The 13,467-nt window shown below is 38.3% G+C and overlaps 1 protein-coding gene across 6 annotated transcripts in view; it reads left to right on the top strand.

Annotated features, from left to right (window-relative positions):
- ZNF536 (zinc finger protein 536) overlaps nt 1-13,216 on the top strand; it is a 319,073-nt gene extending 305,857 nt beyond the window's left edge. For all 6 annotated transcript variants that reach the window (XM_072346336.1, XM_072346340.1, XM_072346335.1 and 3 more), the window contains one exon: nt 10,060-13,216. In XM_072346336.1, the coding sequence (XP_072202437.1) occupies nt 10,060-10,292 (233 nt within the window). In that variant the 3' untranslated portion in view covers nt 10,293-13,216. The remainder of the gene's footprint in view (nt 1-10,059) is intronic.
- Nucleotides 13,217-13,467: the final 251 nt, after the last annotated feature.

The raw sequence follows: 13,467 nt of genomic DNA, 5'->3' as shown, positions 1-13,467 counted from the left end.
CCTCATTAAAAACAGGTATTTTTTTTCAAAGCAGCGAGCCTGGCCTTGTTAGTTTCATCCACACTGGCGTTCCCATTTGATCAGCAGAAGAAAGAAGGGCAAGCACGCGGAGTACTTGCTCTACGGCCAACACAACTATGGTGGTGGGTCCGGTGCGGACCTTGGTTGGAGCAGCACAGGGGTGTTAGCATTGCAGGCTCGTCAGGAGGGTGAGAGAGCAGAATCAGGCCTCGTGGCTTCTGAATGAGACTGCCGTTTTAAAAGCAAAAGCAGTCTTCCTGGAAAAATATTACAGTGTTTTTCTAATGGCAGTGTATTGAGTAATGCACGGGGCATCGTGAGACTGCTGTGACACTAAAAGGAAAAAATAGAGGAGAGCAGAATGGGAGAACTTTCAGGGGCTGTTTTTAATAAAGAGGTGAATTCTTTCTGCAGTAGGAAAAATGATAAAAAGATGGCGTATCAGCTACATTATGCAACAAAGTAATGCTGCTGTGTTTTTATAATGTAAGGCACTGCCCATTTGTTTTGGTTTACGTGACTGCAGTGAAATAAGTGGATTAGACTGAAAGTTTAGCATGCTTCATTGCAGCTGGTTGCAGACATCTGTCATTCCTCAGCCATACATTCTGGATCATGCCAAGAAGAAAAAGCAAAGTCTGACACCTTTCATTTTAGTGAGCCTTTTATAGAAAAGGAGAAGGGAAGAAAGCATTTCCTTTGTGACTTAATAAAGAAGACACTTTTTCTATGACAACATCAACAGTACTATCCAGAGGAAGAGGTCCCAAAAAGTTAATGCTCAATTTATTCTTTGCAGACTTTTAATTTTTACTGTTGTAGCTCCTGATTCATTGAATGGGTAATGATAAAAATAAATATTCTCCGTGCAAGTGTGTGTGTGTGCACTGCAGGCTGGTAGGGCCACACTCTGCAGCCCCCGCAATGATTTGGGGTGCCACAGTTGTGCTGCAGGCCTTGCTTGCAAAACTCCACAAGCAGGTCACAGGAGTGTTTTATGGAATGATTAGTGGGGTTGTGAGCTACTCCTGGATAATTTGCAGTATTAGCTATTAGTAAGCTGGCTATTTATTTACTTAGTGTTTTGTTTTTCCTCAGTCTCTTTACTAATGTGTCACTGTAGATAGAGAATCATGAGTTAAGTGACAAGCTATAATGTGACAAAATACCACCTAAATTACCCCAGTTACATAACAAAGCAACAGCTGCAATTAAAGGAGAACATGCTTATCCTACTTGGCGTTATACATGCAGAAAGCAATTATTCTAGCTTTGGGTCCCAGTTCAGCAAACCTTACACCATGTACTTCTCAATCTCCTTCAATTTAAGTGACTTGTGGAAGATGGGGGGTTTCTGATTGTCACCTTGTTGCATGCATGGGGGCAGCTGTTCATGTGGGGCAGGCTGCTCAGAGCCTGCTGCAAGCCAGCTGAGGCCACGTGATGTGAGCAGGAAAGATTTGGAAAGCTAAGTCTGGGATTTTTAAAAATCCCATTCCTCCAAATAAAATAAATAAGCTCAGGAGAGTTGCCCAAAGTAAAAAAAAAAAGCAAATGCTATTGCCTTTATGAATTGCTAGGCAAAATAAAAGCTGTTTGGTTGCAAAATATAGTCACTGACAAGGCCTTGCCTATTAACATCTCTGAGCTGCCTGACCTTATACCAAAATCTCAGTGCCACCAGTACAGCTTTTATTCTGGGAAATCACAGCTACATTAAATTAAAAAAAAGAAAAAAAAGAAAAAAAAAAAAAAAAAAAAAAAAAAAAAAAGCTTAATTCTAGAAGTCTTAAATGTTTCCTGAAATAATAAATATTTACTGAGACAATTAAAAAATATGACAGAACATTAGACAGAAAACTTGTGAATGGCCTAGTAAGAAAACCGAAATATTTCCCTCTAGGGGGTTAAAATGTGAATGCACTGTTATTTATGTGATTAAGACTAGCAGAGGAGTGAATAGGCATAGCAATTAACTGCAATATGTAAGTAAAGACAAAGGTGGGATTCTGAAGATGTAATTTTGATAAGCAGAAGAACTTGGGGTTTCTTAAGACTAAAGACTAGCCTGCCACTTGCTTTCAAAACACATTTCCTTGACTGCAGACTTGCTGGGTCCAGCAGACATGGAGGAAGAAGGTCATCTGGAGCTGTGCCCAGCACTCCATCCCTGTGGTGGAGCATCCCCAGGGCTGAGATGCAGGGATGGAGAGGTCTCACCTCTGGGCTTTGGAAGAATAAGAGCCACTATGAGAATGTGGCACAGCTGCAGTTTAATACTTGTGTGTTTGACCAAATAGTGTGAGTAGAGGGTTTGGAAGGGGGTTACAATTGAAGATTTTATGAATTCTTCTAACTCTTGCCATTATAAATTCAATCAGAGGTGTCCTACTCTTTACGACTGGTACTGAGTGCCCTTGATAAGAACTCTGTCCTCCACTTATGTGTATAAACTAAAGTAAATAAATATGAAAAATTAAATGTAATTAAATTTACAAAAGCATGGGACAATGATAGTCTGACATTTTGAGCTCAATCAATGACAGCATTCCCACTAACCTCGTTTGGGGTGCACGGAGGCACTGGGCTCGTAACTCATGTTGTCAAGTCCAAAACCAAGCCAGTGCTGCTGGGCATGGGCACTGCATCGTGTGGCCACTGCTTAAAATGTGTGAGTCTTTAGAGAGTCTGAAGGTGTTTTTCAGGACAATTCTTGTTTTACAGGATTCAATAATGTTTCGTATTTATTTAAGAGGACCTTTCAGCTGGTAGTGTTCCTTTTCTCCTCCATCCCAAGACCCATTCTTAGAAAGCTTACTCTGAAAACTAAAGGTTGCGTTGAGTGTCTGTAGCTGAATAACACTGCTGTTATGTCCTCTTTTCAAGAAGTACAAGAAGTTTGTCTTCCCAGAAAATCATAACTCACCATTATATCATTGGAAACAAATGCTTTGTGATAGTCTTACTTAGTGTACTGCAAAGGAACAGCAAGTTCCTCAGTCTATATCCAAACATAAATAATTTCCACACCATGTATATATAACAGAGGTAACAACTGTTTAATTAGTGTTATTTTCCATAATTTTGTATTTTGTGACTGAGTTTGTAATAAGGGGTGCATAAGGGAAAGCGTTAGCATTTTCTGCTTATTTCTCTTTATTATGAATGTCCATTTGATTGTGTTATACTTGTTTCCCTTTGGTTGTTTTACATACAAAGTTTTGAGGGCTATTTTTCACCTCTTTATTTCTTTTATATATATATATATATATATATATATATACACACACATATACATATATATATTTTAAGAGGATGTCTTCTTAGTCTGAAACTCTCCTGCAATGGCCCAGTCCTTTACCATCCCAGCACTGCAGGTACCTGGGGACCAAGGGTGCCATTCTCTGTCTCATCCCAGCAGTGGCTTCGTGCTGGGTGATGACCTCTGGACAGGGCCATGCACCTCATTGCTCTCTATAGAGGGATTCCTTCTGGATCATCCACCTGGGATGATGGTCTTCTCAGCTGGATGAATCCTTCTAGTTTTAGGTCACTGCTTTCCAAACATTCCTAATGTGTTTATTTAGGGCAAAGCTGCTGGCTGTATTTTGCGATGAGATGGATCTTGAACCCCAACTTATCTTTTCTTAATTTAGAACTTATAAATGGTTTGCAGAGAGAGAGAGAGGTTTATTTCCGATTCAGACTTGAGCTGCCCCTGGAAGCATCTGCTCTGTATTCTCTAGGTGTAATTAAGGTAACGTGATTTCTGTGTGAAGTGTTTGAAGTAATACAGGGTGAGCCATAGTCTGGTGACTCTTACAACAAGCAGTTCCTCTAGTTTCCTTTAGGACTATCTGTAGGACTGAGTCTGTGATTAATGAAGGAATGTAGTTGAATAGATGATGTTTAGAGGGTTGCCTTATGTATCTCACAGCAAATACTCAACCCAAAGCCTTAGCGTTGGTAGGTGAAAATGTGCCCAGGCATAGCTAAAATGCAGATATGTATGCTTTTTATTGTATGTAGTTCTACAGTAAATTGTCAGCAAAAAAAACCTTCAGCAAAGCTTTTAGTTTGTACAGCTATTCCTGGTCAACATAAGATAAAGAATTTTTAAATGTTAATTTCCTTTCTTTTTGTTATCCAATAAACATATAAACTTTGCAGAGTATTGTAATTTTTCCCAAAAGACCAACTTGTGTTGTGCTGGACCTGTATGCGAATAGACGTATACTTTTGAATTGTTGTATAAAAACTTTTATTACATATATGAACCTGATTGGACGTACTTAATTTGCCTGGTATTTTGGGAGTTTCATGAAATGCATATTTTGAGACCAATAAAATGGAATGGCTCAATCAGAGACATTATTGTCTATTGGACAAATATATTTATTCAGCATTTTCCCATCCATACTGTGATGCTCCAGATCAGAATGGTTGCTTTAGAGCCTTCCTGCTCTCACGGGTAATACAGACAGGGTTTGGAATGTTTGCCGTGAATAGTAAATGTATTTATGAAAATTTATATATTAAAAAAAAGGAAATCACACTAGCCAAGATTTAAATGAAAATAGTTCTCCCCTTTCTTGTTATTTTGTTATGATAGCGTTGCTTTAAAATGGCAATGCTCACCACCATGCCAGGCATCCAGTGATTCTGGTCTGAGAAAGCCATGACATCTGTCTGACCATCATTACTGGGGCTTTGGAGTGGCTGAGAAATGTGTGATTACAGCAGCAATGCAGAGGGATGGGGCATGTCGGTGCCATCCATCCAGGTCCTGCTGAGAGTGCCCAGCTATAGCCTGAGATGATCCTTGTGGTGGGATTGGCACAGTAGCCCCTGGGGGGTTCAGACCTCTGGTGTCCAACATCTGAACTGCAGAGATCTGCCTCTGAGAAATACAGACCTTTGAGGCTTTTCAGATATCTCTCAGTGATGGAGTCATTTATTTGCTTTAAAGAGCTAATGGCTGTTGTTCCCGATTTTCACCGAAAGGATATTCTTAAACTAAGCAAAGAAAACTGAAATGAGTTTGCTGTATTGCATCGCAGTAAATGTTATAGCCATTGGCCATCTCTGGAAAACATTCTGTCAGATAATCACAGCCATTTTTGCATTTTAAGGGAACAAATGTCATATCTAAGAACCACGTTTTTTTTCGGAACTTAATTATAATTTATAGTACATTGCACAGCATTTGTTTTCTATTCATCATTTTATTGCTCTTCTGCTTTTTTTTCCCCATAAATTTATGCATTGAATTGTGTGTCGGTGAGTCTGTATGTGCGTATCTGTGTGTGTGTATATGTACACATATGCAATATCATAAAAAGTGGTGTAGTGGGGACAACAGACGGCTTGTGTGTGATGTATTATTGGCATTTTTCTTTCAAATTACCGTTTTCTTGCTGCTTTGGGAGAAAGCCATGATTTTGCTGTGATTAGTACACTTTTAACAATCTGGAATAAATTCCTGATCTTATTCATACGACTAGTCCAGTGCCCATTTCTACGTTTTAGTGCAACCCCCTACATATGTGCCTGTAATACCACAAAAATAAGATGTTTCTTTGCAGGAATTTTTATAGAATTTGGATGCCGATCAAATATTTTTAGAAGTGGAGAATTAATGCAGCTTGACCGTGTAAATGATTTTTTTTAATGAGAAAGACTTTAGCATTCATCACTCTTTCTCTCTCTGTTGTTTGTGTATTCCTTTGTGCTAATCTTAAATAATGGATCCATATCAAAGTTAATAAATTAGTAACTATCAGCAGTTTGGATTACAGTTAGTAACCCGATGACACTGTGTTGACATTGAGTTGTTATGTTTTTCAGTACTACTGTTTGAGTTTTAACGATAAAGTAAAGCAAAATAGGTTTGGCAAATATTTCCATCCTTAACAACAATGGGTAGTAGCTTTATTTAAATCCCAGGCTCTCACTTTAAATACATTTTCCTTTAAATTGTCATTAAAAAAAACCCAGACTTTGAGATCCATGGCTTTCGAAAAGCTGCATTTTCTGACTCCATTCGGTTGAAGCACCATGTTGGGCTGCATCAGTCATGCCATGTTATGAAACCTAACACGATGTGACTGATGCAGGCTGACATGATGTGTCACAAAGCAACATATCAGATCACAAACTTGAAAGAAAGAAAACAAACTTTTTTTTTTTTCTCAAAGCCTAAATTAACAAAGCAGCATATTTTTTTAAAAAGGCGGGCTACTTTCAGACATTAAGGGATTTTTCTACATAATCATCCCACAAAGGGTTCGCTGTTCTGAGCAGAAGGCATGTTCCATTCTGGCTTCTGGTTCTCTCCAGGTACAGGTAGAATGAGGCGCAGCCCAAGCTGCCTCAGCACTGCTGCCCATGCTGGGCCTTATTCACGAAGGTCTGGATCACTTCAGAGAACCAGCTTCAGCAGGAGCTGGAGTTAATCAACCCTCTTGGGACAATCCGTACCACCTTAAATGTTGCTGTTCTTTGAGTCCAGCCACTGCTGTTGTCAGCTTAACTATTTTGTTATTATTATTTTTGGTGTCTCGGTTTCCTTAGAATTTCAGCTTCAGTCCAGGGGATTACTAAGTCTCTTCACACGCTCGGGTCACGTACTTCATAGCATATTACTCTACAACAGGATTATTTCAGCTGCAAACAACACGTTGTCCTCTATCCTCACTTTTTTTATCTGAGAAAGATGCACAGTAATTCGCTCCCCTCGTTGGCCTGCCTTTTGTCTAATTATCCTTACTGCAAAAGCAGTGCATTACATCTTATCTCCTGAAATATCAGGAACCCTTTTTTTCTTTCTTTCTTTTTTTCTTTCTTTCTTTCTTTCTTTCTTTCTTTCTTTCTTTCTTTCTTTCTTTCTTTCTTTCTTTCTTTCTTTCTTTCTTTCTTTCGGGGGCTTTCATATAATTTTATTGGAAGATATGTAGTGGGTAAAATATATATGAACCATTGCTTGCTAAGAAAGATCCTACCAAACACTGATAGATAAAACGTTATAAATTTATTGCCAACTTATCTGGAAAAGGTTATTTTAAGAGCCTTCTGCCCACAACAAGTTTTTGAGCTATAATTAATGGATGGGCTACCTAAGAGAAATGGGTCTTTTCCTTCACCCCCTAGTTACAAGCAAATTGCAGATATTGTTATCTTTGCAAGTGAAAATAATCTCTAGTTTTTGTACTACTTCTGCTGTAAACAATGTACCGCTTGCTTTCCTATGACCCTCACTCTGTATACATATTTATATATTATTCATATCGGATTAAAAATGAATGTGCTCTTTACCACAGTTGTACTGCATAGTGACAATACAAATTAACTTATTGTGTACTTACTTTTCACAAGGCAGTGATGTGAAATTTTGATGGCCTGAAAAAGTACATTGTGGGGGAGGCGATGCAGAACTGAATCCTTCTAGGTGTGTTTTATATTGTCTGATTTATTAAAGTTCATTGAATTAACAAATGACATTCTCCATACAGAACTGCTCAGGCTTGAATTTGGTTTGAGGGTGGGCAGAAAGAGTTTGCTTTTATTCTGGCACAAAAGAGGTTGTTAGCTCCATCAAATGCTTGTGGATTCTTTGTTTAAAATTTGTGGAGGATAGTTAGGAATGTGTTGGCCATTTAATGGTAGATACTTATGGCCAAAGCACCAAGAGGTGCTTGGTGAGATCTCATGCTGTTGGCGGGCACTGCTCATTCCAGATGGAAGAGTCCAAATTTTTCCATGCTACATGGAGTCTGAGGTATTCATTGTGTGGGCACTGTGCACATTGCACCCACGTCTTTGTGTTTGTGCTCTCTGCATGCTGCTGATTGGAGCAGTGATCAAGGACATATGTTTTCTTTGGTACACCCAGCATATAAGATGGTCCAAATGCCAGGATATCTTTTGCTTTTTGCATAGCATTGGTAGGAGTGAAGTAAATAAGACCCCAGTGTAAGTTGTACTAGTCACAGGCTAGCAGTTCATCTGCTCTTAGTAAGGGGAGCAGTCATCAGATGGTCAAATGAAACAAGAAATACTGGAATGGAGCTGGTGCTGCTGGTGTGGATGCTGTAGTGTGTAGGTGAAAGTGATAGTGGCAGACGGAAAGGAAAAAAACACTTCAGTCCTTCACAGAGCAAGTCTTCTTCCCTTTACACAATGTTACGTCCACTTTGTCCCAGGTGTTTCAGGACAATATAGCACACAGCTTATTTCTGCCAGGGCAGAGGCTTTATCCGAGAGAGAGAAAAAGGAGGAGGAACTAAAGAATCTGGATCTGAGTTGTGAATTCTAGTGACTATTTCAGTTTCTGACAGTCAAAGGAGTAAATGTGATGATTGCGTTTTATCTTATTTTATTTTCTGAGTTTTCAACTATTTTTGGATTTTCTGAAATCAGATTTTCTCTGGACCTTCTTCACACTCAGGCAGTTCTGAGAGTGCTTCCAGTTTTCAAAACTATTGTATTCTAAATTTTTCAAGCATTTTGTGGTTCTGTATTGATTTTAGGACTGATTCTAAAAGGCATTAGGGACACCTTCAATCTCATTTGGCTATTTCCTCATATCTTCCAGTTTTCAATCTCATTTGGCTATTTCCTCATATCTTCCAGTTGATATTTTTCTTTTTCTATAAAAGCCAAATCCATTTGCTGTAACATTATCTATGTAGAGGTTTGTTTTTTGGTTGTTTTTTTCCCCATTTCTATTGCTACGAAAATTTTCCACTGAAATTTAGCATTGTAGAGATCAGCAACTCGCAGATTTCATTATTTTTATTCTTATGAATTTGTCGAAGGAAATGCCTTTATTTACTCCAGGAGAGAACCATCTCCATAGCCAGATTTATGCATAAATATGCAAGTTGGATGTCCCACCTAAAATGGAGGTGAGATTGTCTCAGCTCCTTCCCACAGAGTGGGAAATGTAGTCCTGTGCTATGCGCGCATCTGGTTTGTGCCTGCTAGATAGCACCACAAATACAGAAGAAAATGTGCTCTTTGCATTTGGAGATAGGGTATTGTTTTTCACTTATCCTGGCTTTATGTAGATGGTCTGGCACATTTATTTATTCATTTATTTGAGCGAATTAAAGCAAGCTAAGCACATTTGACCTCAGATGGTCCTGGTTTAAGTTAATTTGAGAGACAAAGCTCATAAAGTTCCAGTAAAACACATCAACAACTTCCCAGCATAGGTTGAAATGTGATTGCTGAAACATAACCTCCAAAACCAGATACAGCATGAAGGCTCAAAGTCACAATAATATGAAAAATATGGGAGAGCTCATCGATAGAGTTACTAAAAAGTGATGTCTTTCATTCATGCCTGCCTTTTGCAGCCAGTTGCTATTTCACACACAAGAAGTGCATCTATCCGATTTTGTGCATTAACATTCCTTTTCTAATCTGGCTTAGACATTTTATTTTAAAGCTGGTGATAACCTTGGGCCCCAGCCCAGCAAACACTTCTGTGCTTGCGCTACTTTACTCGCAGGAATAATCTCACCGGAGTAAATGTTTGCAGGTTTGAGGCCTTGGTTATCACAGTCCATTATTTCATTCCATTAAAAAGTAATCTGCGTGATTAAAATAAAACATACAGTTCTTGACTCAGAAACCCACCCAAAGACAAAGTATGTTTATTGGACAGAGGGTCTGCACACTGTCATCCCTGAACTGCACTTCAATAAAAAAGATAATTAACAAGTATAAGGGAAGGCAGTCTAGTACACGATAGCACCGTATTTACAAGAGTTTAGTTTGGATCACTGGCTGATGGATTTACAGCGGGGTGTGAGGAGAGAGAAATAACTGCACTTTTTGGGAAGACCTGTAGCACAGACTTTTTAAAACAGGGTTTCTTTTAACAGGCGAAGATCAAGCACAACTTTCTTATTCTCACTGAAAAGACACAGCTATTTCCTTCAGCGGGTGGGCTTTCTGGTGTGGTGCATTTCACCAGCATGTTTTACTAGATAAACTGAGAAAAAACTAACCGTCCTTTTGTCATTTGTGCAGGTCACCGGCCCTTCCAGTGCCGATACTGCCCGTACAGTGCCTCCCAGAAGGGAAACCTGAAGACCCACGTCCTCTGTGTCCATCGCATGCCTTTTGACAACAGCCAGTACCCGGACCGCAGGTTCAAGCGCTCTCGGGCGGACTCGGAAGCTCCGGGGAGCCTGGAGGATGTGGCTGGCCGTGCAGCAGGCCCGGCTGAGCAGGCTGAGGAGGGTGGCCATGGGCTGGAGTAGTGCCCTGCCGGCCCTTCATGGCCCAGTGCTGCACGAGGCTTCAGTGGGCACAAGGGCCGCAGTCAGCCGGCTGTGTTCCAGGCGGAAGAATTGCGTGCCAACTCTCAGAAGTGTACAGGATGCTCCCAACACTTAAGTGTGTATATATATATGTATATATGTACCCACACGTGCACATATATATATATATTTACACACATATGCACATATGCAGTCATATACCCACTAAATATGTATCTACATACACACACGTTCTAATTGTGGGTGTGTTTAAGTATATATATTACGCTCGCCAAATAAATTTCCAGCCCTTGAAAATGGCTGCTAAACTGTTACCTGGCAACAAGTACTTCCAAACAATGTAGGTGGGATAATAAAGTGATCTAAAAATGCAAGGAGGTGGTTAGTTATTAAAAAAAAAAAAAAAAAAGCAGGGCAGTTTCAAACTTTGAAGTGGTCTTTGTCCAAAAATAATGCTCTTAACAGAAAAATGATACTGTCTAAAGGATTTAGCGTTGCCTTGAAGATTGAGGGGCTGTGTTTTCATTGTTGAAAACACCTTTATAATATGACACCAGCTGCTGTCATTTGCCTAGCATAGTAATGAGATGTGTTGGTAGACTGCCATGGTGCCAGTCTGACTGGAGCTGTCATTGCAGAGAAAATCAATTCGAGTGGTGTTGCAACTGCAGTATAGGAGAAACCCTAGACGGCCCACAAGCTGGGGTCAGTACTGACCTGTACTGGCAAGCATTGCGATATTACATTTTCTTTCTTTCTTTCATTATTATTGTTATTATTATTTTTAATACACAGCCAAATGAATCAATGCTTAAAGAAAAATAAAAAATCTGCATCCCGATGTGTGACTGCAGATTTGAAGTGTGATTCCATTTATTATTATTATTTTTTTTTGAATCATCTTCAGTATTGAGGGAAATGCTTTTATACTTTCTTTTCTTTGCCGAAGAAGAAGTAAGTCGCTATTAAAGTAGAAGTACGCTATATAGAAATACTGTTTAGTGAAACTAGTCAGCCTTATCTATAGAAGGTGCTGGTGAGAAACAGAATTTTATTACATAGAGGATTGATACCTTTCTTTTTTTTGTTCTTTTCATGTTGTTTTCTTTCAAACTTCTTTTGAATCCATTTTTACACTTGAATGAAGGATTCCCCAGTCGTGCTTAATTTTCATGCATTAGTTTTTATAAGTGTTACAGACATTGTGCAGAAGTTTCTTCTGGAGCAAGCTCTTACAAAGTAGCTTGGCTTAAGCTATGAATCCAAACATTCTGCTTTTTGTCTCTAATGAAGAAAAGTGTTTCAGCTGATATCTCTTTGTTTTTTGTAAACAAATGTGTTCTATATTTTTGCAGATTTTAGCTTTTTTACTGATTGGATGCTCCAAATTTATTAAGTTCTTTGCCACATAGGAAGCTTTTGAGAGTCTATAATGAACCACATACTAAAAAAAAAATAAAAAAATAAGAAAAATAACTAAAGGTTTATTCTGAAATTCTCTGAATGGCATAAAATTTTAGCCTTCTAATGTCCTTTCTCTGATAGAAGCAAAATTGGTGCTGTTTATTGTGATGGTAGAGAAGTATTAACTTCTTCTAAAACTAAATCATCCAGACTTTAAAAAAAAAAAAACCACACACACAAAAAAAAAGTCAATATTTCTTTGCAGGCTGGGAGCACAGAGTAAAACCCCAGGGCCTTAAAACTTCAGCTCTGCCTAAAGCAGTTTACAAAAAATACTAAACTGCAATCAATGTAAATAAAATTCTTAGCGCTACCCTGAGACTGGAAAAAAAAATCTCAGGCTAATAAGGAATACGGTTTGCATATGCTGTCGGAAAGGATGTCATCCAACTGAAGTTTCAGTTTAAATGAGGTCACTGTGTAACTTGGACCCATCTGGCACAGAGCAAGCTGCTTTTCTTGTTTTTCTAGTATAGTTCTCACTGCCTTACTTAAATCGAGTTGATAAACTTAATGCAACTGTTTCTATGATCCTAGATAAAGGATTGAAATGTTATTGAAACTTTCTGACTGTAGTAAGCTTTAGGATTTTAACTGCACTACTGTGTTTGGTGACTGTGTCAGTCGCTTGCTTTTGTGTGTTTGCGCCGCCTTCAGTATCTTAGCAAAAAAAGAAAAAAAAAGAGAAAAAAAGAAAAAAAAAATACAAACGCCCCCCCCCCCCACATTCCATTTCTTGCACTTTTGGAGCTCTTTCAGTATTCTTTTGTGTCTTCTGAGCATTTTCAGATACGACAGGCAATAATTCTGTTTGTGACACTGGAAACATCTCCTGTTCCTTGTGATGTGTGTGTTGATTCCATTTGGTCGGGTGCTACTGTCCCTATTCTCCCCTCTGACATAGACCTTTTTTCCAGAACATTTGTAACTTATAATACAAACAAGTGACAGCAGCAGTGATGCATTGTCAGTTTCTGAATATCATCATGCTTCTCATATCTAAACATGTCAAGTTTTTTCTCTGTAACTTCTGTAGTCTGTGATACTGGTCATAATACTGTCTACATTCCTACACAAAGAAAAATTTCTATCTTGGAGGAAATCTGAGATCAATAGAGTAGAGGATTTTGTTGCTATGCTTGTAACAATTAGAAAACTTTGTATTTAAAGTTTATTCTTGGTCATTATTTATTATTATAATACATCAGTTGACAGAACTTTATTCTGGTATAGAAGTATTAAAAGTTGTTTTTTCAGCAATGACTGTTTTCTTTCTGCTGTTAGAATAAAAATGTCTTTGAAGCAGTACAGTTTTATCCAGTGTTTTACGCAATAAAACCTCTACCTCTGAAAAAAAAAGTTTTCCTACTTGCTTATGTTTATTAGGAACAGCAAAAACATTATTTTCTGCAGCTTTGTCAGATTAAAAAAAAAAGAAAAAAAGTTAATGTCAGTAAGTTCACAGTTGTTAGGCAATTACTGGAGTGTATTATGCTGGGTGTGTGTGCTCAGTCCACTTATTAATCTGAACAAATCTATATACAGTATATACATATATAATATATATATATTGTGCTTAATTAAAAGACTGTGGAAATCTGTTTTAGCATGTAGTAATAATTGTTTTATATACTACTACATATGTACTATAGAAGAAGTCTTGGGGTCTATCAAGCTTTGATTTGAAAGT

The sequence above is a fragment of the Excalfactoria chinensis genome, chromosome 11 (genome assembly GCF_039878825.1).
Source record: "Excalfactoria chinensis isolate bCotChi1 chromosome 11, bCotChi1.hap2, whole genome shotgun sequence".
Lineage (NCBI taxonomy): Eukaryota > Metazoa > Chordata > Aves > Galliformes > Phasianidae > Excalfactoria > Excalfactoria chinensis.
The sequence above is the reverse complement of the archived record's forward strand: the minus strand, read 5'-3'. Positions and strand labels throughout refer to the sequence as shown.